This window comes from Meleagris gallopavo, chromosome 12 (genome assembly GCF_905368555.1).
Source record: "Meleagris gallopavo chromosome 12, MGAL_WU_HG_1.1, whole genome shotgun sequence".
In the NCBI taxonomy this organism is placed as follows: domain Eukaryota; kingdom Metazoa; phylum Chordata; class Aves; order Galliformes; family Phasianidae; genus Meleagris; species Meleagris gallopavo.
Genome location: NC_139415.1, coordinates 6,353,051 through 6,365,980, shown reverse-complemented (window position 1 = coordinate 6,365,980; position 12,930 = coordinate 6,353,051). Strand labels below are relative to the sequence as shown.

General features: G+C 37.4%; 1 protein-coding gene and 1 long non-coding RNA gene across 2 annotated transcripts in view; one reads left to right on the top strand and one right to left on the bottom strand.

The window, feature by feature from the left end:
- The window catches only part of LIPC (lipase C, hepatic type), a 43,426-nt gene that overhangs the window by 28,914 nt on the left and 1,582 nt on the right, over positions 1-12,930 (top strand). The window contains exons 3-9 of the mRNA XM_003209418.4: positions 1,312-1,499; positions 3,044-3,223; positions 4,600-4,717; positions 6,645-6,878; positions 8,232-8,474; positions 10,840-10,960; positions 11,641-11,859. Of these exons, the coding sequence (XP_003209466.2) occupies positions 1,312-1,499; positions 3,044-3,223; positions 4,600-4,717; positions 6,645-6,878; positions 8,232-8,474; positions 10,840-10,960; positions 11,641-11,859 (1,303 nt within the window). The remainder of the gene's footprint in view (positions 1-1,311; positions 1,500-3,043; positions 3,224-4,599; positions 4,718-6,644; positions 6,879-8,231; positions 8,475-10,839; positions 10,961-11,640; positions 11,860-12,930) is intronic.
- Positions 5,559-7,858, bottom strand: LOC146543542 (uncharacterized). Its single transcript, XR_014885834.1, has 3 exons — positions 7,746-7,858; positions 7,270-7,391; positions 5,559-5,754 (listed from the first exon to the last, which is right to left on the bottom strand). It is a non-coding gene; the product is annotated as an uncharacterized LOC146543542 (long non-coding RNA).

Sequence of the window (12,930 nt, the reverse complement as noted above, 5' to 3'; positions counted from 1 at the left end):
TGATTTTAGATGCATTCCAAAAGCCTCTATGAACACAGAGGTTGCAGTGAACACAGACATACATTAAATGTACTGATGTCCTCTCCATGACCATTTCAGAGGTGCTGTTGAGCAGCTGTTGCAGCTTGACTTGGTATGAGCTGAAGGTGATAAGAAGAGCTATGTACACTATTCCCTTTGCTGCTAATAAATGTATTATTGGCACAACTGTTCTTCCTTTGTATCAAAAACATTGCTTTAGTGCATCTTGGAATAACATTTTCCTTTCTCAGAGCCAAATCACAGCAATGAGTCAGTCAGTTTTGCTATTTATTACCATTGTCTTTTTACCCTTTTGTTGCTTCCAATTTCTGAGCTCTAGTTACACAGCAATCCATATCAACTGTATGACCTTGTGCTTCATAGTTTGAAATTTCTACCTGCTTCTATTGCTGTATTTTCAAGGTCCTCAAGCCGTTAGAGTTTAACTTTGTGGTCTCTGCAGTATCAGCAAATGCCTTCCAACGTTTGTCAGTTTTGTACCTTTCCTGATGGCTTCTTACATTAACGTACTACACTATGATTAGCCAAAAAATAGTCCCCAGGGAGAACACCCTCCCCACTCTAAAAGTTTCCTTCTCAAAGATCTGTAGCCTCTTGTCTGTCTGGTTCATGACATTCTGACATTTCTCCCTCTAATTCTCATTCATTCTATACTTAATAAATTTATTATCTGGATAATTTTAAGTTAAACAACATACAAGTCTGAAGTCTTATCAGAAAGAGACACCACACTTGCTTATCACACTGTGCTTTTTGTAAGCTTCTATTTTATTATACCCCATTTGTCAGCAATCTCCTTGTATTCAATGTTTTTTTCCTTCTCAATTCATAATGCTGATGAGACTACACCCTGCCACTCCTTTCTTAAGAACAGATTCCATCCCAGGTACTTAATGGACATTTCTGAAAATGCTATTCTATGTGTACCAAGCTACTTCAACTAAAGAATTTTTAAAAAGTTTTGCAACTAGAATATTTCATCAAATCCTTTTAGGGAGAAAGAGTCATTCATTACGTTGTCTAGAAGTTAATTGTTATTGCATAATAGATGGATTCAGATGGACATCTATATTATCTCAAGCTTTGAAATTATAAATCAATTTTTTTGATACAAAATGCACAGCTTAGGCCCACCTGGAGTAGGTAACAATTATACACAGATAGAGTTTTGATCTAAACAGTTTACTGTGTCTTATAAGCTGTCTGACTAGTAACTTCTTCAGGTTTTAGATTCCATACTATTATGACTTACTATGAATTTCATTTCAGAGGCACTGGGATCACAGAGTCAGCACTCTAGAACAAAGAAAGATCAGCAAAGCTTAGAAACCAAATTTCAACTCTATACAGACACAACTGGAGAAGCATGTCAGATTTTGTTTAATCAGTTGGAGACTCTTGACAAATGCAGTTTCAATGCCTCTCTTCCTCTCGTGATGATAGTCCATGGCTGGTCGGTATGAACACACATTTTATTTTTAATTCAAACTACATCTGATTTGATATACTTTCCTCCTCGTTACGCTAGTGCCAAAAGCAACTTCAGAAGAAAAATTAGGATCTCAAAGATGGTGGAAATCATAGCTAAAAATAATGAAAAGTGGCAATTCCCCACTGAGATTCTGAAGGAATGCTCGAGAAACAATTTTTCCTATGGGAATTCCATGCCAGGAATTAGTTTCTATCCTGGTTTAAAGCCAGCTGAGTTAGAACAAGCAGCAGAAAGCAGAATTAATGCTATGCCTCTGGAGGACTGAATACTAGGTTTCATTCCTCTGGTATGTTCACTGCCAGGTATTTACAGACTACTTGAAAAGAATTGCATACAAACTGCCCACATCTTTCTCACAGGTACACCTGCAAAGAGAACTTCTCTATAAGCTTTTTCAGTTGAAAAGTCAGTGATTTATCACTGAACTGCTTCCAATTAAATGATTAAAAAAGAGAAAAACATCAAAAAAATTGCTCAATTGCATAGAATTTCTCTGCTAGAGTGAAGTTTTATCAGCTTCTCAGTTGAAAAAGAAACAAAAGATAAGGCAGGATAAGAAGTCATCTAATTTGAACAGATACCTGATTCTCATAGAATCAGTATCACCAAATGAGAGGCAAAATACACCTTCCTTTTGCCTCTGCAAACATACAATCAGAGAAACCTTGAGCAACACCCTTGATACACATAACTCTCTTACAACACAGAACAACAGAGATGGAATGTTGCCCTAGATTACATTAGCTAAGACTCCCACATTCAAGAATATGCTCAAAATCTATGCTCTTGTAAAAGAGAAATTATGGAGCTGAGGCTGCTGCTATCAATATTCAACATGCACATTAATTTAAAGTGCAGAAGTATTATGCTCTCAGAGAAGTATGAATGGAAACCCAAACCCGAGACTTCCAAATTCTGTCAAATGGTCAGAAGAGATTAGGATGCTCTGTTATTTAGGAAATAAGTACAACTAGCTCATCCTAAATATGGAATATTAAATAGTAATTCTGGTCCGTCAAATTGGAAGCTGTCATAGATGCTAATACAGAAAGTGTGATGCAGTCCTTGAAAAAAGAGCCAGAAAAGAGAGGGAAAAAAGAGATTTCAAAATGGAATGGCTGTAAAAGGCAAAATTCACAGGTCTGTAGCATTCCATCTTTCTTCCCCTTTCCTTTCATATAAATTTACATGGACAGCTGCTCTTGAAAAAAAATCAAACTTTTGAGGCACTTCTGTCCCTCTTTAATCAGTAATCATTTCAGTGATAAGAGATCACATGCCTAAAATATTTATATATATATTCTTGATTTTTTTGCCCACCAAAAATCAAGAATTCTCGGCAAAGAAAAGCTGGCAGCCTCAAAAATCTTAGTTACCTGCAGTAGCCCTCCTGGTTTATATTATGGCTTACATTTCCCTGAGCTTCTCATACAAAATACTTGGTAGACACTGGTTTCTCTTAAGACTACATCTTTAATTTTTTTTGTTTGTTTGTTTTAATCTAAACAGGTGGATGGTATTTTAGAAAGTTGGATTTGGAAAATGGCAGCAGCTCTGAAATCTCAGCGTAAACAACTTAACGTAATCATTGCAGATTGGCTTACATTTGCCCACCAGCACTACCCCATTGCTGTACAGAATACACGCTACATAGGACAGGAGATAGCAGACTTTGTGGAATGGCTGGAAGTAAGATATAAATACTAACTGGTTAATGCTTATCCATTTCAATCAAGTAAATTTCTCTAATATCCTGTAATTTTCTTCCATAAATTTTCACATGATTTCATAAAAATTTTTACCATGTAAGAGAAAAAAAGCAAGTGGTCTTTTTTTATCAGAATACTTCCATGTGTCTTAAAGGTGAGATCATTTCACGCTCATGCAGTTTTTCAATTCCCACTTGTGCAGACAGCTGACATTCTCTGAACTGTTAAACTACTCAACAGTATAATTCAAGTTCAGAACTCAGCCAGTAAAAGAAAGTCAGAGCAAGAGTCCTTTCAAAGAGTACTTTCAAAGCAGGCACATGATCATTTGTAAGTGGCTAGTTCAGCAAAATGGGTCTGTGATCTACCCTTAACTCAGAGTTCAAGCATGACATCATGTCTGTTGGTTTTTTTTGTTTGTTTGTTTTTCCACTGCTTCCCAAAGATTAGTCTAAAATAATTGCTTGGTGATCCAAAGTTTACAGGGAGTTTTAAGAGGACAGATACACATAACCAAGCAGATGGCATGGAGGCAGTGATGAGTGCAGAGCCATGCTAATGTAGTGACTACTGATGAAAACTCCCACTAGGTATGAACGAGTGGCTGTCCCTTATAGCAGTTTTAGCTATACCTGCAGCCACCTGAATGGAAATATTATTGAGGAGTTCGTAAGGGATTGCTTGTCTCTAGAACTGTTTTAGAAAAAACAGAAGGCAAAACACTAGAAAGAAAATTACATATATAAACTATGCACCTTGTGTAACTCTTATTTCAGCTATCTCCAGTAATAATTCATGCTACCTAATTGAAAGTGAAATGTATTTATTTATTTCTGCACCTCACAATGTATTTTTGAATACATTAATTTAAATATGGTGAGACCTATGGTAGAAGGAAAACAAGCAGCAGAGCAGAAAGATTTGCAGCCGATACTACTAAAGGGCTAAACTGCTCTTCAACAGAAATGGCAGGGCTAGAAGTTACTAGACAACAGTCCCAGTTAGGGAGAGCAGGCAGGAAGGAGAGCCAGAGTCACCACTTACAGACATTTGCATCACTTCCAACAAACAGTAACAGAACTCCTACTATTTCAGTCGATGGTTTTCCTGAGCATATCACAAAAGTCCAAGTGCCGAAATAAATGGCATTTTCCTGATGCAAACAAAGGAGGCAAGGAATAACACTCAGCCTGCAAAGAAATTTAGTGCATGATCCAAGTACTTTGTTTCACCTTCAGCATCAACACACAAATTTCTTGAGTTACGACTCACAGTATTCCTTGTTTGTAGTTAAGCATTTTACTCATCTACTGGTTGCATTTTCTGCATCTAAATCAAACTGCTGTTATCTTCCAGGAATCCATTCAGTTTTCCAGGAGCAATGTTCATCTAATTGGGTACAGCCTAGGAGCTCATGTTTCAGGGTTTGCTGGTAGTTACATCAGCGGTACGAACAAGATTGGAAGAATTACAGGTAAAAAGATTATTTTAATGAATGTAACACCCGACTGATTTCTTTTCCTACATTACGCACATGTTTGACACGTCAGTTCAGATTAGAACTAAGAACTCATTTCTATTTTTGTTAATCACAGCAGCATCTGCTGGAATTTTAACTAAATTTGCTGGTCAACGTTTGCATTTAATTTATTGTGTCTTCTCCTTGCCCTAGCTAAATACATTTTATATGTAGTCTCCTTTTCAAAGAGCATCTTCTTCAAAATTAAAATATTCACATGTATGGGCAACTTAATTCACCTGCATAATATTTTAAAATGCAATGAGACTATGCAGTGCAAAGCCATTTACAACGGTAGGCACTGTAAATACCAACTTGGTTGTGTTTTGAGAGGAGATTTAACAAAATACTAGACTCTATTTTAATAAATGAAAGATAGTAAACAAATCTACTGTGCCCTTAAAGGTAGACTCACTGTTTCATGATACTGTGCTGGAAGGGACCAGAAATACACTAATTTTTATATAAGGAAAAAAAAAAAACAACCAAACCAATCAAACAAAAAAACCCTCACACGCCATACCACCACCAATAAAGTAAAAAATAATATCTAAAGTTTTGATCACACCAATAATTCTGCAGAGGAGGAAGAGATGCTGAGTATCTCCCTGAAACAAATCTATTTTGCTTTATTGGGTCTTATGAACTTATAAAATCTGACATTCTGTTCCTACAAGACTAAGACCAAACCTACACATTGTCTGAAGTCCAAATGTATGCCCTTCTTAGGGTTTGCCATTGCAGATAAAGAATTAGAAATAAGATAAACATCATCTTCAAGCTTCCACCCATCCTTGGCTACACTCAGTGCTCTCACCTCCAGTTCCAGCTGCTGTGTGTTTCAGCTCTCTGTGTGTCACCTCCCTTGAATAGTTCCCAGTTGTAATCTTCGATTCACGACCACATACCTCAGTCCCTTCCTTAATCAACTCTTGTGATGGTGCCTGCATGGCAAGAAGCTTACTTCACATGGCACATCACAATATTGATACCTGTATACCAAATCACATTAACACATCAAAATCTTGATAATGGATAACCAAAAAGATTAAGGCACATTTACTATATGTGCACTCTTCAGCAAAAATTATTCAGTCTTGTAACAATAAGCTCAAAAGATTCATACTGACACAACCTATTAAAAGGAAAAAGCATGCCTTCAGGGTGACATCCTTATCATCCTACTTGAAGCCTCTGCTATTAGTCTTGTCCAGTTACATATATGCTGCTGCACCAGTCCATACTACCAACTGGAAAACCTGAAATTTTAGAAGCTCATTCTCCAAGCTAAACAGCAGCTTTAAACTATGGAGTAAGTATTTTTCCAGCAATCAGTTTCCAAGAAGGGTATTATACAAAAGCACCCAGTGAATTAAAAACAACATGCATAACTGGAATATTATTTTTCTGAGTACTGCACTAATTTAAATATTATTATACAGAACATCTGATTCTGTGAAGTGAAGCATTAAAAATTACAAGTCTCAAATGTAGGCTAAAAGTCAACTTTGTTGTAGGACTGCTGTTTTCAAAAGGGCCTCTGAAACACCTGACCTCTAGAGTATCAAAGAACAGAATTAAGTAAACATTTCTCAAAAGACAAAGCAGTAGTGAGCTTGGCTTACCTATAACAAACATATCTATCTCAGTCTGTGTCCTTGTGTGTATAGCAGTTACTGTTTATTACATCTCTATTTACCTTTTGGTGTATCCATGTACCCTCTGCAGTACAAGTGTTCTTAGCATTGTTTCTGTCAGTGAAAGACCTTGTAAATTTCCAGTGCTGTATGTTGTTAAATATTTATCAGACATTTTTCTCAAAACAGTATAAGAAAAGCCCATCTATACTATATCACAATTGGATTGTTTGCTTTCGTTGCAGGCCTTGACCCCGCTGGCCCCTTGTTTGAAGGAATGTCACCAACAGACCGGTTATCTCCAGATGATGCAAACTTCGTAGATGCCATTCATACATTCACTAAACAGCACATGGGTCTCAGTGTTGGCATCAAACAGCCTGTGGCCCATTTCGATTTTTATCCCAATGGAGGCACCTTTCAGCCTGGTTGTCACTTCATGCATGTGTATAACCACATTGCACAATATGGGATCACTGGTAAGATCAAATGGACAGCAAGGGCAGCAGCGTGGCAGCTGGATTTATGCTATCTCTGGGAAACCACATAGATCTATGGTGCTAAAACATCGTCAGATGGGGAGCACTATCTCCCACTATAAACAAAAAAGTTTATTTTCTAGAAATTGATTATAGATTTTTACATATAGTGAGCTCAAATCATTCTCACTGACTAATAAGAAATGTAGCTGCCCAGCACTTCTGAAAACAAGGCCATGACTACACTGCTGTCGTGAACTTTTGAATAACTTTCAAAGGTATTTATTTTGGTGGTAGAAGAAACAAGAAAAAATATTTTAATTAAGCTAGATTCATCTAATGTGCAATTAGTTATTTCAAATCAAACAAAACACAAAGCTGTTCTACTCACCTTAATTCAGCTTTCTCGAAGTCACCATCCTTCAGCTGCACAGAGGGTAATGCTCTCTCTGGGACTTCATTTTCAATGTTCCAAGCTGGTTTTATACATATAGAAGCCCATTTCCAAAGTACCTAAACACAAACGTACAGAGATAATGCAACATACTAATAGAAGATAAAGGTACTGATGCATGGTGTCAGCCAGAACTATTAACTGAAAAAAAATAAGAGTGCTGTTCACTTGGCATTTCTCAGCAGTAGATCTTACTTCTTAGCAGATAATTCATGACACAACACAGAAATCTTATCAGTGAAGTCATGTAAAAACAGTCCACTGCGGTATATTCAAATTACACACAAAAAAACCACAACTTCCATAATTTGATTTGAAATCTTAAAAAGTATAATTTCCTTTTAGAAAAGGAGAGAAAAGGCACTCATCTTAAAGCACATCTATGTAGTTAGTAAATATTATGTATTTCATACATTTTTGGTGCCTTTTTCCCCCAGCTGTAGCTGAAGGCAAAATTCAACATTAGAGACTGTTAACTCTGATGGGAACAAAATATGACATTATGTAAACATCCAAAAGTCAACAGTGTTCAGCCACTCAGAATAAGACAGCAATCATGAGTACAGCATGATCTGAAAGGCTGCATGTAGCCTCACACTGCATTTCATAATTAACTTATCAGTCAGGACAATGTAATCAAGGTTCATACTTACTGTCTTGGGCAGGCAGGCTTAACAAATTTAAACAGCAAACTATTCAGTTTTATCAGCATGTGGGTTCAGCCAAACTATTTTGGACGATACCAAAAGTACTGTTGCTGCATGTATGATTTCTGAGACAAATATTATGACATTTCAGTAGTAAGAGGGGTGGGAGAAACACAGTAACATATACAGTTGGCTACTCTGTAACTGGAACAGTAAAAAGGAACAACAAAAGTACTGTTTGTGTATTTTCAGGTATCACACAAACTGTGAAATGTGCCCACGAGAGGTCAGTTCACTTGTTCATTGACTCCCTGCTTCATGAGGACAAGCAAAGCACAGCGTACTGGTGCAATGACATCAACACTTTTGACAAAGGATTGTGCCTCAGCTGTAGGAAGAACCGGTGCAATACCCTGGGCTACAACATACGGGAGGAAAGGCTCCCAAAAAGTAGAAAACTCTTTTTGAAAACAAGAGCACGCATGCCTTTCAAAGGTTTGTGGGAATATTTGTTATAGTCTCCATGTTATGAAGTGTGCTGAAAGTCTAGGCTTTGTGATCCTGATTATTCATTTATAAGAAAAATCTGCAGGATAATCGATTTGCAGACAGTGAGGAATCCTGCCAGGCTGTGTTGATGACCTCACATCAAATCTGTGCCTCAGAGCTCCTAGGTCATCAGGCATTTCCTACAGCTGTCCTGTGCAGGTGCCACAGCATCTGCAGCACACAGCCAAGCCGAAGCAGCAGCTCAACTGCTCTGGGAGGCCTGTAAAGCCTCACGTTCCAAATTTGCCCACATTTTTTCTGTAGTTTGTCTACAGAAAAATTATTACTACACACAAATTATTACTTTTCAGCCAGTGGACAACAGAACAGCGTGGACTTTTACAGGCCAGAATGTGGCACTAAAAAAAAGAGACTGTTACTCTAGGGTTTATCACCCTTAAATTATTTTATCAAGAGAATAAAATAATTACCCAAATTCAGAGAGACAGAGGAATCACCACAGAAGAAAGCACAGTCAGTTTCCCGCCTTTCCCAGCACAGGCCCAGGGCACAGGAATCCCCTTCAGTACCTGCTTGTATCACACAGTTCAACTTCACACACAGTGCCTGGTACTCAATTGCAACACCAGAGAATAAAAACCATAAAAATACAATTCACGTACTTTTAAAATACTTTTAGAATTGTTCCTCTTGGTAGTAACTTAGGATTCTTCAGGTCTGGAACGAAACCTAGGGGAACACTGTTGCACAGGCTTTTCTCTTCTTACTCTGGTGGACCAAACGCTGAGCTCTGCTCTCTGGTGACATGGAGCTCTGTTGGGGCAGCCAGGCTGGGAAGTAAGGAAAGGTTCTTCACCAGAGGGTGGTGGGCATGGAACAGACTGTCCTGGGCACAGCCCCAAGCTGCCAGAGTAAGCGTTTGGACACTCACTGCAGGGTCTCACTTGGAGATCCTATGATTCCTCCCACTAACGCAGCTGTGAAGTACACCACAATGACTGGAGATAAATGTGCTCGGCCCTGTCTGACGCTCAGAGCAGTTGAACCCACTGGGGGTCTCATACTTGTTAAAAATGTCGCAGGAAGCTGCTTGGAGCAGATTTACATATTTTTAAAGGCTGTGCAGTTGCCAATTTTGCTGTATAACAGTCAGGTCACCATCAGAATGGGGAACATACACTGCTCTGATGATGCCATGTCTGCCACATGCACACACTGGGCACAGAAATAACACCCCTGTGCTGTTTCCTTTCCAGGATATGGAAATAGTTCATCACAAGCTGTAACTGTATCCCACAGGTGTTGATTTTTATTTTAAACACATTGCATTTTTATGCTTGAACATGGTCTTCCTTTAGAAAAAAAAAGTTGTGGGAAAAAAACAAAAACCAATGCTCAGACAATAATTTTCCTTCATAACAGTTCCAAAACAAGGTGGCACCAGTGGAAGGATGCATATGAAGTGATCTTTGTAATGTTCTTAAAAAAAAAAAAAAAAAAAAAAAAATGTTTGAAGATCACAAGAGAAGCCCAAAGAGAGAAAACCTGAGGAACTCAGCATTACGCTTCACATTTCATGAAATCAGACACTTTTCAAGTTATATTCTGGAGTGTACAGATAAAAAAGTGTTGTAGTAGTAGGTAGTTTTTTTTTTTTTTTTTCTCTTGTAGTTCTCTACATGCCAAACAGCTTTAATCAGTAAACTGACAATTCCTTAGTCATTCTTTCTCAGAAGCATGCCATTATCTTCAGTTCAAAGACTTTCCTAAACACAATTCTTGGAGAAATCACCAAACCTCAAAGCACTAATGACATCTTTCTTACAGTAATGTGATTGAACAAAGTCATATTGTTAACAGATGCATATTAAGCACAACGTTTTATTATGCAGCCAAGGGAAGTCTTTTGTTCTGCAAGGAAATTTTCCAGAGAAAAAGCCTGACAACATCTTATAAGGTCTTCAGTCTTTATTGTACACCTCTAAACATGTCCAGTCAGAAGGATTCCTCTGCTGGTTGGACAGAGCTTGCCAGATATTCCAACGATTAAATTTCAGAAGAGCAAAAACATTTCCCATGGGAGAGTGTTTTACTCTATAAAGTGAACTCTGCCCAGGTTACCCTCCTCCCCTCCCCTCCTCAATGCTTTTAAAAAGAGCAGTAGGGCCCCCAAGCTTTAATACAACACATCAATGATAAATATATATATGCTTTAATTGTACAAATTCATTTTAAAATAAAATTGAAGTATCAATCAAATTCCTGCTTTGAAAGACAGACTTATGTCTGAGAAATCTATTGCTTCTTTGACCATTAATTTCATCACTTTGTAAATTCTCCCTTTCTACAGTCTATCACTACCAGTTCAAGATCCACTTCATAAATGAAATCCAAGGCAAGAAGATAGACCCAAGTTTTACCATGTCTCTGACAGGCACTAAGGAGGATGCTAAAAACTTGCCCATCACAATGTGAGTATTGACATTACATGTCATTGGACAAGTAAGAAAAAAAAGGTTAGTTTACTGTGTTACATGGATAATCAAGCTGTGAATTACTTGGTTTAACTACAAGTAATTGGAGACGAACCAGCAGTTGTCCTCTCTTCACCAACGCTCCCTAAAAATTATGAATTTTTACATTATTCATACAATTCTTCTATGAAGGATCTCTTAAGCAAAACAAATAATCTTGGAAGTTTCGGGATTTGGTATTCTGTCCACTTTGGTCCATCCCAAGCTAGCACAGGACAGTCATCAATTAAAACTAAATGAAGCAACTGCAATTAGGGTAAATAAATTTGGCTATTTCTCACGATGGATACGCTATCGGCATTATCAAAAGTAAAGGCAGTCTTTGCTCTAGGAGACAGAAGGCATAACACAGTATTATGGGATACCTCTTTTGCATTCAGAAACTACTGATGCTTCGCTAGCTGTGCAAGCTTCTCCTAAGTTCTGCCATTTTTTCCAAGCAAGTTGTTATATTTCACAACTTTGCTCAACTAGAGGAAGAGTATGCCAGAGGCAGTAATGTTTTCTCTGGAGGGAGGAACAGTTCTTTCTTTGATTTCAAAAAAATAGTTTATTTTTTAAATAAACTTCAATCCATTATAATTGAGATAGCATTATTCTATTTTTGATTTCTGCAGAGTTGAAGGAATTAATGGGAATAAAACCTACTCTTTTCTCATCACACTGGACACTGATATTGGTGAGCTACTAATGATCAAGTTTAAATGGGAAGGAACTGCAGTTTGGAAAAATATCTGGGACAAGTTTCAAACCATAATGCCATGGACAAAAGGCACTCGTCGACCAGGGCTCATAGTGAAGACAATACGAGTGAAAGCAGGGGAAACACAGCAAAAGTAAGTGTAATGAAAAGAACGTTTCTGTAATAAGACAGACACTTAGCAAACAGGTGCTCCTAGCTCTACTACAATGATCTGAGTCTCTGTGTTCAAACCAGCCGAGTTTATCCATGTCCAGCCTCTATCATGTTATTATTTTTTAATTTTAGTCTCAGATCACAATGCATGATTTTGAAGTGATCTGTGAGAAGAATTTTTGTTCTCAGGTCAAAAATGAATTGTGGGAAATATTCTGGCTCACTAATAACACTAACCTGAATTTAAGGCACCACTGCCTGGGGTAATAGTGTAATTGATATTTGGGAATAAAGGACAGAGAAGGAGGTAGCAAACAGATCCAAGGAAGAATTTAAACAAGCAATGCATTTTTTTCTACACAATAGTAATAAATGATAGCAATTTCTTATTTTCAGAATGTAATTATCTCACTCTATAAAGACCATATGAAATTTCAAAGAAACAAATATAAAACAAAATAAATACTGATTCAAACATGAAGGCCTTGAAAATTCAAAATCCTACTTGGAAAAATAAGACAAATCTCAATGCTTTGCCTTTCAATATACTCTTGTTTTTTTTGCAACTGGATCCACAGATCTGAGTGGTAGTGGTATCTAAACACAGCAAATGCTATTAATACTTTTGAAATTGCTTATTCAGACAAATTTCAGCCAGAACAAATAACAAAACTTGTAATTATTCCTTGAGAATATTGAGAAATTTTAACTGAACATTCTAATTAACAAGAAAATCAGGTCTTACCTTGCAACTGTGGCTCAGCCTCAGGTGTTTTTCCTTGTTATGGTCTCTTTCTTACCAGCACACCAGTTACAACCATGTGCAGACTTCCTGTGGAACAGTATTTATTGGCAGAGCTGCAGCTCCTTGATGCTAACAAAAAATCCCCACAAATTGGGCAATTTAAAATTTATATTTTTTTTCCACTTTCTGAAAATGTGTTTTGTAGGTACTTCTTCCTAACCCAGCACTTTGCACGCGCTCCTGCCAAAAATATATATAAAACTTGATTTTGTAACATCTCCTGCTGTTCAGTACTGACCTAACTGC